The following is a 13,480-nucleotide window of genomic DNA, read 5'->3' on the forward strand; positions in this document are numbered from 1 at the left end:
CCTGGAGTATGTCCACAAAGGCATCCTAGAGAGAAAAGATAAACTTGTGTCATAAGAGGGACTAGCTTGTAGAAAATAAGACCAGATGGTTGTGTTGTGCAGAGCGGAGGTGGAGAATAGGAAAGATCTTCTGCAATGGAAAGACTACCACCTGAGAAGGCGATTGCATGGGTTTTATTGGTCCCCAAGAATATGGGCCAAGAGCAATGCATAGAAGCTACAATAAAATATATATTTTATCCAGCAAAAATGCTTGACACACAAAAAAGGTTACCTTGTCTTTGGGAGAAAAATATATTTTCTAATGGGATTAACAGTAATCATAAAGGAGCTAGTATTCACTGATTAACTAAAATATGCTTATACATTCCCAGATATCAAATTGATAGGTATTTTATAGATGAGGAAATTAAGATTTAGGCTATGTGATTTGCCCAAGTGAAACACCATTTTTTTTTAAATCCTCCAATACAGGGATCTACAATTTTTTTTTTCTGTAAAGGGTCATATAGTAAGTATTTTAGGCTTATGGGGCAGAGAGTCTCCGTGCTGAATTTGATCCACACTCTGAAACTGCACTGCCTTCTCATATGAGAAAAGAAAAAATACAAACAAGATGAGCAGTGGCCTCCATGTGGCCATACTTACTCCATTGGCTTTGCTGAGTGCTTGGAAGTAGATACTATAGCTTTTCAGAGGGGAAAGAGGAGGGTTCCAGTAGCCATTGTATGTCTTGTTGTCACCCACTGTGAAGGGCTGTGTGACAGGCAGGTTGGCGGGCTTCAACTCAGCAGCAAAGTAGTGCAGAGAATCCAGGCTGGAGGCGTTCCTATAGCTCACAGGCACCGAAAAGCACTCGATGATGTCAGCTGCCCGCCGTGATTTCTGAAGTCTTTCCTCCTTGACAACCAGCTGGTATACACTGGACAGGATAGAGAAGAGGCGAATGAATTTTACCGAGTGGCATGAACTTCCTAGTCATTATCATCACCTCTCTCTACAGCTAAACCTCCCTCCTGGGCTCCAGACTTACAAACCACTGCTTTGTAGAAATCTACCTCCATTTAGATGTTCCAAAGCCAGCTCACACTGGATATGTCCTTAAACGCAACTCTTCCCTACAAACCGGCCTGCTCCCCGACATTTCTTCCTTAGTGAAGGGTAGTGCTGCCCATCAAGTGGCCAGATCTTGCACGTGGGGGTCATCCTCAATTCCTACCTCCTTATACTTCACTCCACACCTCAAATCAATAAGCCCTGTTGACTTGACATCTGCAATCTGCACTTGCTCCTCCACCTTCTTCTCCCACTCATAATTCTGAGGATGGGCACGTATCCACCTCTTTTCCAGACTCAACTGGTCTCTTTGTCTCTAATTTATTTGATCAACTAACCAGTCAATCCATTGACTTTCCTAATTATATAGCAGTGTCACTTTTCAAACACTGTCATAAGCTGTCCATTATTTCAATGACACAACCAAAACTCCCCATCTGGCATTTGGGACACTTTGTGCCTGGCTTTGAGTCCACCTTTTGGAAGTCTGATCAAGGAGAAGAGAAGAAACAGCACATACAAGTTGTGCAAGTTTCGTGGCCCTAACCCATCCACTTTAGGAAGCAGTATGGGAAGAAAGAAAAAGAAAGTGGGTATTATTTTTGTTGATTGTAGTACCTTCATCCCATTATCAGTGCCTTGAAAATAGATTTATCTAAGCTCTTTTTCCCTCACTGGCAATGATAAAATCATATCTAAGTGAGAATAACCCCCAAGAGTCATATTCTAGTGCAAAAAATGTGGCTGCAATAAACTATTTAAGGTTACTTGTAAGTTAACAGGATTTTTTTTCTGTAGTAGAAAAATCCTGATAACATGAAAGAAGAACTTAAAATGCTCACCTCACAACAGAGTATTTACTCACCCATTTTCCCTCCTGTGATATCTTCTCTATTCCTCCCAATCAGAACACTGACATTTATGATCATAGTTTCTGCATGACTTAACCCAGGGACCTCTTCTTTTAGGGCCCCGGAAGCTATGCTGCAGCCCCACCTCATTGCATAACGTCAAGGAGAGTTTGAACCTTCTGTCACCTCCTGGTTCTGGCATCCTCGCTGCAGCTCACCTTCAATGCTACAGTGACTGACACCATCCTCGTCTTCCCAGCTTTTCAGACCCAGGCTTACCAGCAACTTGCATGCTGTAGTTTCAGTGTCTCCTGAGACAAGAACATTCTACTGCAGTCCCAAGTCGCAAGACCTCCTGCCCCCAGAGAGGACAGTTGCCTCAGACACCTTTAAGAGCAAAGCTTGCAGGAATTCCTCTGCAGGCTTTAGAGAGCCCCGCCTCTAGACCGTCATGCTTCCTCCAATTCTTGAACTAATGGTTTAGATGATCACTCCTGCTTCACTGAGAGAGATCAGGGCCCTATCAGACCCATCCATCCATCACTGACACACCCTGTGGCCCCCTTTCTATATTTAGTGAAGATGTCTCCAGTCAAGGGCTGTATGCGTTTAGAATGCTGACATCAGATGATAGAGAGTATACTGTAGCTCAAATGGAAGGCTGCCTGACTTCGGAAGGGCACCTTTGGGCTCATGTTCTCCCAGAAACAAACTTGTTTTAGTTCCAGTTCTCCCAGAATCAGGCTCTCAGCCAAGGTTTCAATGAAATGACGTGTTGCTAAGGAAGTGGACCCAGGAGAAACCAGTAAGGGAATAAGGGAGAGAAGAGGGGAGGAGCCAAGCAGGAATCCTATGGGGAGCCCTGGAATATAAACTGTACCTCAGAGTTAATCTCATCTCAACCCAAGGGCATTTGGGCCTCCAGTACCAATCAGTGAGTGGGTATGTACTCCACTGCAGAGACAGAAACTCCCAGGCACTCCCAGTTCATGTGGGGGGCAGAACAGGTGGCTGTGGTAGTCTAATGGGGAACATTGGAAGAAGGTCAGAACTGAGAGCCATTCACATCAAAGCACATAGAAGCTGCTGATCAACACCCACAGAGTCCCCTACAGGGCACATGCGACTTGTGTAGGAGCAAAGATCCAGGTGTACAAGGTGGATTTCAACCTTTGTTTCCGGCCCCACTCAGCTGAGGCACATGGGATGTCCCATCGTTCACAGTGACGTTTCCATCACTCATTATTTTCTTGGATGATTCCATGTGTTCATTTGTAAACTTGTTTTACTTTTATACTTGTATACGAGCCACAGGTACAAGGAGTTATAAATATGTAAAATATAAAATATCTAAGAAATTATAAAATTAAAATAGTTCCAGTCCAGTGGGAGTCCTGCCGGGCAGCTCCCACATCCTTTAGTGGCTCCACTGGTCACTGTGCCCACCTTCACTTGCTGGCACTACAAGGTGTCCGTGGCTTATCTGTGCTCTTTTTACCAAGATTGTAACCAGGCATTTCTCCAAATAAGAAATTTAGAAGGAAATATCTGGATATTGAGTTAGCTCATGGCTACTGTGATTCCACCATTCCTATGTCCATACATGGGACAGAAAAAAGAAACATTTTTTAAACATCAAAAATTTATACTGATTGTTCAGACTGATATCGCCAATTCAAATCCAAAAACACAAAAGTCTTCCTCACCATCCCCATTCCACATTTGTTTTTCCTTTCTTCTTAAAAAAATTTTTTAAAATTGATTTTAGAGAGAGCGGAAGGATAGGGAGAGAGAAACATCAATGTGAGAGAGAAACATTGATTGGCTGCCTCCTGCAATTCAGGTATGTGACCTTACCAGGAATGGAACCAGTGGCCTCTCAGAGCATGGGACAGTGCTCAACTAACTGATCCACATTGGCCAGGGCTATTTTTCCTCTTCCCTACAGTGAGAACCCTCATTTCCAACATCAACATTTTTCACTCATAAACTCTCTCACACAACACACACAAAATCGTCAGAAGTAACTCATCAATGCCACAAACAACCTTAGTACTCACAAGTAAAGTTTACAATTTCTGCCCTGCCCTGCTCTAGCTCCTTCCCAAACAACTCAGTCCCAACCCATTAGGTAGGGAGGAATAAGGCAAGTACCTGTATGAGAAGGGGGAAGCCCTGTGGGAGTGGAAGCCCACTCAGTGTCCCTGACACCTGTTCATGTGATTTGCGAGGTCAAAACTAGTTTTAGAATAACATTAAGACATTCTTTGCCTTTTGCACATTCAATCTCTCACAAGGGTACTGTGGAGTTCTTGCATAGCCATAGGACTTCATGACCGCAAGAGGCTGAATTCTCTCCATTTACTTCAATCAAGCAACATAATGCAATAGTTTGAATGCAAAAACAGATATAGAACCTAGCAGCCTTCTAGTCCACTGGACGCTAGAGGTTAGCAAAAATGTAAAACAATGCTACACTTCTCACTAAATCACTAAATCAAATTAATTATTTTCATAAAAATATTTTATTGATGCTAACATGTAATGGGCTCACTACTATTATTTTCAATAAAATTCTTTTTATTTAAAGTTTTGTTAAATGAATGAATATTTTAAAATATTTCTCAGTTGCATTTTCTAATATGGTAAATTGATATATAATATTAGGTATAACTCACGTAAATTAAACTCAAGATTTTAAAAATTTTGTTTGTATCCTTTGACTACCAATCAACCCCAGCAATCACCAATTTTCTTTCTGTTTCAATGAGTCCATTTCCTATGAGTTGGTTTTCCAGTATTACTGAGGTATAATTAACAAATAAAAATTATATATATTTAAGGTGTACAATGTGAGGCTTTGATATATGTATACATTGTGAAATGATTACTACAATCAAGCTAATTAACATACCCATTGCCTCACATAGTTACCACTGTGTGTGGTAAGAATATTTAAGCTTATTCTCTTAGCAATTTTCAAGTATGAAATGCAGTATTTACAGTTCTCCAGAACTTATTCATCCTGTACAACCCCTGGACCAACACCTCCCCATTTCCTCTACCCTCCAGCCTCTGACAATCACCATGCTCTATTCTGCTTTTATGAATTGGACCATTTTAGATTCCACATTAAAGAGAGATCATGCAGTATTTGTTTTTCTTTGTCTGACTTATTTCACTTAGTATAATGTCCTTCAGATTCATTCTTGTTGTTACAAATGGCAGGTTTCCTTCTTTTGTTAAGTCTGAATAATAATCTGTTGTTTCTTCAAGCCACACACTTTCAATTTCAGCATGGACACAGGATTCAAGATCAATACACAAAAATCAATTACACTTTTATCATTAGCAAAGAAAAATCTGAAAATGAAATTAAGTAAGCCCTTTCATTCACAATACTATCAAAAAGAAGGGAGGGGGTAAGGGAGAGAGATCAACCAAAGGTCTTGTATGCATGCATATAAGAATAACCAATGGGCACAGACACCAGGGGGATGAGTGCATGAATGTAAGGGGGGGGGGCAATGGGGGAATAGGGACACATATGTAATAACTTAATCAATAAAGAAAAAAAAGAATACTTAGAAATACATTTAAATAAAAGAATTGAAATATTTGTACAATGAAAAGTACAAAACATTGCTGAAAAAAATTGAAGAAGATCTAAGTAAATGCAGATGTATTTCATGTTTATGGTTTGGAATAGTCAATTTTGTGAAGATGGAAATTCTCAACAAATTTATCGATAGATTTTTAAAAATTTCTATTGAAATTATTGGGGTGGTATTGATTAATAAAATTATATCGGTTTTAGGTGTACTATTTCTCTAATATACTTGTATATTGTATTGTGTGTTCACCACCCAAAGTCAAGTTTCCTTCTGTCACTATTTATCCCTCTCTTTACCCTCTTCGACCTCCCACAACCTTCCCTTTCCCTCTGGTAATCACCATACTGTTGTCTGTGTCTATAATTTTTTTTCTTTTTTGCTTATCCCTTCAACTTTCTCACCCAGTCTCCCAACCCCTCTCCCCTCTCTATCAGAAACCCAGAACACTTTTCTAAAAATGAACAAGCTGATACTAAAATGTACATGGAAATGCAAGGATCCATAATAGAAAAAACAATTTAAAAATAAGACTAAATTGGAGGACTTACAGTTCCTAATTTCATAATGTATGCAAATCCATACAGTAATAGATATAAAATAGACTTACAGGTCAATTAAAGAGAATTGAGAATTTAGAAACAAACCACTACATTTATGATCAATTGATTCTTGACAAGATGCCAAGACAATTTCGTGGTAAAAGAATAACCTTTTGCCGAAACTGGTTTGGCTCAGTGGATAGAGCGTCGGCCTGTGGACTGAAAGGTCCCGGGTTTGATTCCGGTCAAGGGCATGTACCTGGGTTGCGCGCACATCCCCAGTGGGGGATATGCAGGAGGCAGCTGATCGATGTTTCTCTCTCATCGATGTTTCTAACTCTCTATCTCTATCTCTCTCCTTTCCTCTCTGTAAAAAATCAATAAAATATATATATTTTTTAAAAAAGAATAACCTTTTAAGCAAATGATGCTGGGTCAATTAAACTCATATGAAAAAAAATCTAAACTTAAATTCACACTACATAAGAACTAACAGATCTAATATATAATAATATAACAAAACCAATAGATCATAGTCCTAAATAAGATAAGCTATAAAACTTCTAGGAGAAAATCTTCATGACCTTTGATTTATAAAGGAGTATGTTGATATAACTCCAAAATGATGAGCCATTAATGGGAAAAAAACACATAAATTGGATGTCATTAGACTTTAAAAAAAAAATACGCTTCAAAATACACCATAAAAAGACAAGCTACACATTGAGAGAAAATATTTGCAAATCATGTGTATAGGACTCACATCCAGTATATGTCATTACAATTTAATAATAATAAGACAAACAAACCAATTAAAAATTGGCAAAATATTTGACTAGACATTTCTAATTATGAAATACAAGTGACTAACAAGCTCATGAAAAGATGGTCAACCTCATTAGTCATTAGGGAAAAGTAAATTAAACCCCACAATGAGAAACCACCACGCACATTCACTAGAATAGCTTATCAGTAAGAAGACAGACAATAGCAAGTGTTGACAAAGATTTGAAAAAACTGGGACCCTCCGGGGAGAAAAAATGGTTCAATCGCTTTGGAAAATAATCTAGTAGTTCCTTGACAAGGTAATTAAAAAGCTACCTTTCACCCAGCCATTGCTATCCTAGGTTCCTACCCAAGAGAAATGAAAAAAATAGGCCTATACAAAATCTTGTATACATGTGATAATAGCAGAATTATTCATGATAGCCAACGTATTTAAACAATCTATATGTCCATCAACTGGTGAAAAAGTAAGCAATATGTGGTATATCCATATAATGAAATATTATTCAGCAACAAAAGAAACAAAGTACTGACACATTCTACATGGATGGGGCTCGAAAACATTATGCTAAATGAGAGAAGCCAGGCACAAAAGACTATCTATTGTATGATTTCATTCAGATGAAATGTCAAGAAAAGGCACTCTCCTAGAGGCAGAAGCCTGATTAGCGATGCCCAGGACTGGAGGTGGGAGCAGGCGCCCATGCACACGGGCGCAGGGTGTTTTATGGTGTGATGAAATGTTCTAAAGTGGAATCGTGGTGATTATAGCACAACCCCATACATACATTTACTGAAAATTATGGAACTGTACACTTAAAATAGGTGAACTTTATGGTATGAAAATTATATCTCAATAAAGCTGTTAAAGAAATGAAGGAAATGGACTGAATAATCTTGGATGTTCTTTCTCCCTTCGAAAGTCTGTGCCTTAGCATTCAACTGTGCACGTATTTTTATGCAAAAATGCTATAATAAACCTTTGGCATTATTGCACCAGAGGGGCTAAGAAACAAGTGTGAGTTTTGTAATTCCCAACAGAACCTAGCTTTGAATTACATTCTTCACATTAAAGGTCACTGGGAACTATGGAGCTGAAATTTACAACGGTATGTCTTAGTTAGTCAACCTTTTTTCCCAAAGCTCTGGGAATTCCTGATTTTATTCACTATTTGCCTAGTCGCAGTAGCTCTTAGAGGAGGCAAGGAAGTGGGGAGAGGTATACATTTGCAATTTAATTTAGTCAGAGTCAGTGCATGTGCTCCTTTCCTTGGGCTCTGACTCGCTGTGTGGCTTACTGCCCCCTCTCTCGGCTTTCATGTACTTATTCATTTATTCATCAGATATATTGAGTGATTATAGTGGAGCAGGTGCAAATTTGAATGGCACATGGCCTCTGGCCCCCAGGAGCTCAGAACTGAGGTGGGGAAGATGCATATTAACTGGATGCCACAATCCAGTGAGACGAGGGCAGGAAAAGGAACTCGGCTGGGGAAGCATTCTGAGAAGAGGGTGAGGACTAAATGAGATCATGTGTCTTAAAAGAGTAAAGTCTCCATAAAAGTTGGCTGGAGACCACAGCGTTGCTGCATGCATTATCATCACTGTGTCATCGAATTAGACAACAGAGATCTGCCTTGTTTTCCGTTTGGACCCTTCTGTGATTGAATTGCACTTGATGCATTTAACAAAAGTGGATTTTGAGCAGAAATTTAGAGGGAGAAATTTATATTGTGTAAAGGAACCATAACAGAACCATAACAATTCAACTGAAGAGTTCAAATTAAGTTTTACTTATTTGTGAATGAAAGCTAAAAAAAAAAAAAAAAAACCCTGTAAGGAAAAACCAGACTTCTGATGATGGCCAGAGCTTCATCTCTTCTTTTTCAATATTTATTTATTTTTATTTTATTTTATTTTCCTGTCACCATTTATCCCTCTATGCTCTTTTCCACCTCCACCGCCTGCCCACCCCACCACAATCGCCACACTGTTGTCCATGTCTATGAGTTCTCTCTTTTTTTTTCTTTTTTGCTCAATTCCTCCATCCACTCCCCAACAGCCCTCCCTCCCGAGCTGTCTGTCTGCTTTCTATCTATGAATCTGTCTCTATTTTGCTTGGTAATTCAGTTTGTTCATTCAATTCCACAGATGAGTGAAAAAAGAAATGTAACTGGCTTTAATTGAACTTGTCCTTTGGTTGAGATGTATTTTAAATCAAAATGCAGAAGACCTGGCTATTGCCCTCACATGCTTTCTCTCTACCATGGGTCCTCTCTTGTTCACAGTAATGTACGCAAGCAACTCATAGTGGCTCTAATTTCAATGTACAGCCTGAGTCTGACCACTATCGTCTCCATAGCTAACAGCCTGGCCAAAACTCCTGTCATTTCTTAATTAGATTATTGCAACCGCCTCCCACTGGTCTCCCTGCTTCCACTCTTGCCCCCAGCAATTTATTCTCAAAACAGTGGCTAGGGTGACCCTTCAAAACCATGACTGAGGGCTTGACACGCCTGTGCTCAAAGCCCTCCTATGGCTCCCACTTTACTTCGAGTAAAAGGCAACATCTTTACAATGTCTCTGAGGCCCTTTCTTATGAATTATCCGACTTCACCTCCTACCATTCTTCTCTAGGCACAGGGTCTCTTTGCTGGTCCTTGGCCACTCCAGACATGCTCCCATCTGAAGGCCTTTGCATTTGCTACCCTCTGTGCCTGGGGTGCTGTTCCTCAGACACACACAGCCTTTGGAAGGCTTGCTTCTTCGTCTCTGCCAGCGATGTCTTACCTGACCACCCTGCTTAAAATAGCAACCCCAATGCTGACACCACCACAGCCGATTACACTTCCCTGCTTTAGTCTTCTCCATATCATTTATCATCATCACTCACACTGTGTGTGTGTGTGTGTGTGTGTGTGTGTGTGTGTGTACATGCACCTAAGAGGTTAAGTCATTTTAAAAGAGAACTGTAAGCACTGCAAATGTCAACCTTTCTTCAGGAAAAAGCAACTAGATAGATAGACAGATATGAGGCCAGTTAGTTGATCTTTGGAGAGATGACCTTGATTTGGTGATTTGGTGACCTTTTCTAAAGCCAACAGTGAACTGAAAAACAAGGTTGAGGTTTTAGTTCTGTCTCTACCACTCACTGGCTCCATCTGACATGCTGAGAAAGTCACTTCACCTCCAGAACCTGCTTCTAAAATGGGATCTTCTGGCCACTGCGATAAGACACAAAACAGAAGAGAGATACATTTTAGAAAGGAAAGCAATTAATCATCATTCGTACATAATATGGCCATGACCTATCGAAGAGAATCAACTGAACGACTTTTGAAATTAATAAAAGAATTCACTAAAGTGGTTTGAAAGAAGATAGAGCTAAATAAACTGTACGCATGAAAAACAAGCTGGAGGATGTAAGGGGAAAATCTTGCTAGAATAGAGTCCTTTAAAACAGCGGGGAGCACAAATGAGAAATGTCCAGGGCTGACACGGGAAGAAAAAGGCCGTTTCTGCCAAAGCAGGCTCGGCAGCGTGGGTGTTAAACAATTGTGTGGAACGAAAGATGAATAAATGAACAAAATGCTGAAGTCCTGGGTGAAAGCATCACATGTTGCAAAGAGGTCAGTTCTTGCCAAATCGATGCGTTTTCTTTGGGGGGAAAAGCAAACTGTATAAAATATGAGGCCGGTTAGGTGACACTGGGGAGCCCTAAAGATGTGAATGACTTTAATTTAGAAATTCCAATAACTTCAATGAGATTTTCATATGTTTGTTTAAAATAGAAAATATAGCTAAGAAATGTTTTTAAACAAACAAAAAATGAGAGTTAAAAACCACTCCTGGATATTAAAGCATATTATGAAGTTAAAATAATTACACTATGTGCACTGGAGTATGATTTAAAAAAAAAAACGCACACACAAATAAGTGTGTGTGTGTGTGTGTGTGTGTGTGTGTGTGTGTGTGTGAATTTTACATATAGAAATAGAAACAACACAAATCAATGGAAAAAGGAAAAAATAATTCTGGGTTGAATTTTAAAAAGCCTTATAGGAAACTGGAAATCTGAATATGAGCTATATGTGAGACGCTAGTTTATACCAATTCTAAATTTCTTGAGTGTGTCGATTGCATTGTGGCTGTGTAGGAGACTGACCTTTTTCTCAGGAGATACAAACTAGAAGTCTTAAAGTGCCATGATTACTACAACTAACCTAGCAACCATTTGAGAGAGAGGAAAAAAGAGAGAAAGTAAATATGACAAAAATGTTTACAACTGGTGAATCTGAGGGAACAGTGTGTGGATGTTTATTGTACTATTCTTGCAACTTCCTGTAGGTTTACAATTTTAAAAAATCTTGAATGGAAAAACACATTTTAAGCTTTAACAATAGAACAACTTACAAAAAAAAAAAAGAAAAAACTGTGTCTGTGTATAAATTTGAAATGTCTAAATACAAGAATAAAAAACACAACAAGTTAGAAAAGCTGCCCCTCCCAGATGATATGACAGAGAGGAATAAATACTTTGATATTTGGTATGGAGGATAAAAATAACAAGGGGCCTACATCAAAATCAATAATGTCTCTGTGCAAGTAAAACTATACACTACGTCTTCTCTGTATAATGAGAGAGAATAGAACAAGGAATTATTAAACCAAAATTCTAAACAAATAAAAACTTCCAACTGGGAAAAGAAGAACCTTCGTAAGTGACTCTCATGTCAAATAGGAAATCAAACCACAATTTCATACGCTTTAGAAACTATTTTGATGAGAACAATGATGTGTAATGCTTACGGGGTAGGACCAAACCTGTTTACAGAATCTGAGAAGGCTTTGTTATTAGACAAAAAAGATGACAATAAATTAATTAAGCATTCCATAAAATGAAAATCAGAGTAAACAACACTGGAGCCAGATGGCTTTTCCAATGAGTTCTTTCAATCTTTCAACAATTGATAATTCCCATGGTATATAAATAATTACATAAGACAGAAAAAGAGAAAAGGCATCTCCAATTGTTGCAATTTGTTCCTCTAATATACCATGATATTGGTTCCCCATAAGCAGGTCATTTTCCTTAGGAACCGAGAGATTTAAGTATAGAAAATCTGGGAAAATAACACATAAATAAGTGCAAGTAAAAAACAATATGCTTATAGAAATAGATGATTATATAAGCATGTATTTGATAAAATTTAACACCTGTTTCTGATTTTTAAAAAAAATATTTTCAAATTTATTTCAGAGAGAGGGAGAGGGAGAGAGAGACAGAAACATCAATGATGAGAGAGAATCATTGACTGGCTGCCTCCTACATGCTCTCTACTGGAGATCGCTCACCCACTGAGCCACTCCTGGCTGGGCCTGTTTCTGATTTTTGTTTTTGTTGTTGTTAATTCTCACCTGAAGATATTTCTCCATTGATTTTTTAGGAAGAGTGGAATAGAGGGGAAAGACAGAGAGAAATATCGATGTGAGAGAAACACAATGATTGGCTGCCTCCTGCATGCACCCAACCAGGGTTGGGGCCAGGGAGGAGCCTGTAACTGAGGTATGTGCCCTTGACCAGAATAGAATTTGGGACCTTTTGGTTCGCAGGCTGATGCTCTATCCACTGAGCCAAATTGGCGAGAGCAGACATTAAGAGTCATGAAGATAAGTGGAAGAATTGAGATATTTTTCCTTATCATGTTTTAAAACACCTATTTCAAACCCACAAGCAACATCACACATGGGGGAAATTTACTAGAGGGCTTGTCTTTGAGGTTGGGAATAACACATGCTGGTCATCTGTCAACATTATTTGGCAACATTGCTCAGAAAACTCTACCAAACACAACAAAAAATACAACCAAAATAAGAGCTATAGCAATGGAAAATGAGGACACAAAATTATCATTATTTGCAGATGATGTGATTGTTAGACTGGTAAACTAAGATAATAAGATTTAATGGAAGAAACTCACAAGAGGTTCTAGTAGATTGAATAGGCACAACATGTGCGCACGCACACACACACAGTTTCCCTAAAAAACAGCAAAATCCACTTAGTAAATATAATGGGAAAAAGATAGCACAGCTTAATATTAGCAAGAAACCATTTTAACAAGACAGCAATGGATATCATTTACATGAAAAAAATCTGTGTACTTTTCCTGAAAAATAGTAGACTTGAACAAATAGGTTCGTTCTCTTTCAGTGTGATTTTTTAAGTTCATGTTAAATACTGCCATTTCAATTGATCAAGAATCCAGCAAATAGCCTGGCTAGCATGGTTGAGTGTTGACCTATGAACCAGGAGGTCACAGTTCGATTCCTGGTCAGGGCACATGCCCGGGTTGTAGGCTTGACCCCAGTGTGGGGAATGCAGGAGGCAGCTGATCAATGATTCTTTCATTATTGATGTTTCTATCTCTCTCTGCCTCTCCCTTCCTCTCTGAAATATATATATACACACACACACACACACACATACTAGAGGCCCAATGCATGGAATTTGTGCAAGGGGCTTGGCCCTCACAGCCGTGGCGGCTGCCTCGGCCCTCACAGCCCTGGCTTCATCCAGAAGGTCATCTGTTCTAATTAGCATATTACACTTTTATTATTATAGATGGGTAGG

At 39.0% G+C, this 13,480-nt stretch overlaps 1 protein-coding gene across 1 annotated transcript in view; it reads right to left on the bottom strand.

Moving 5' to 3' along the window:
• Nucleotides 1-13,480, bottom strand: part of PTPRT (protein tyrosine phosphatase, receptor type T) — a 720,009-nt gene that overhangs the window by 243,395 nt on the left and 463,134 nt on the right. Inside the window, exon 11 of the mRNA XM_015563947.1 lies at nt 649-922. Within this exon, the coding sequence (XP_015419433.1) occupies nt 649-922 (274 nt within the window). The remainder of the gene's footprint in view (nt 1-648; nt 923-13,480) is intronic.

Source organism: Myotis davidii, unplaced genomic scaffold (genome assembly GCF_000327345.1).
Source record: "Myotis davidii unplaced genomic scaffold, ASM32734v1 scaffold199, whole genome shotgun sequence".
NCBI classification, from domain to species: Eukaryota; Metazoa; Chordata; class Mammalia; order Chiroptera; family Vespertilionidae; genus Myotis; species Myotis davidii.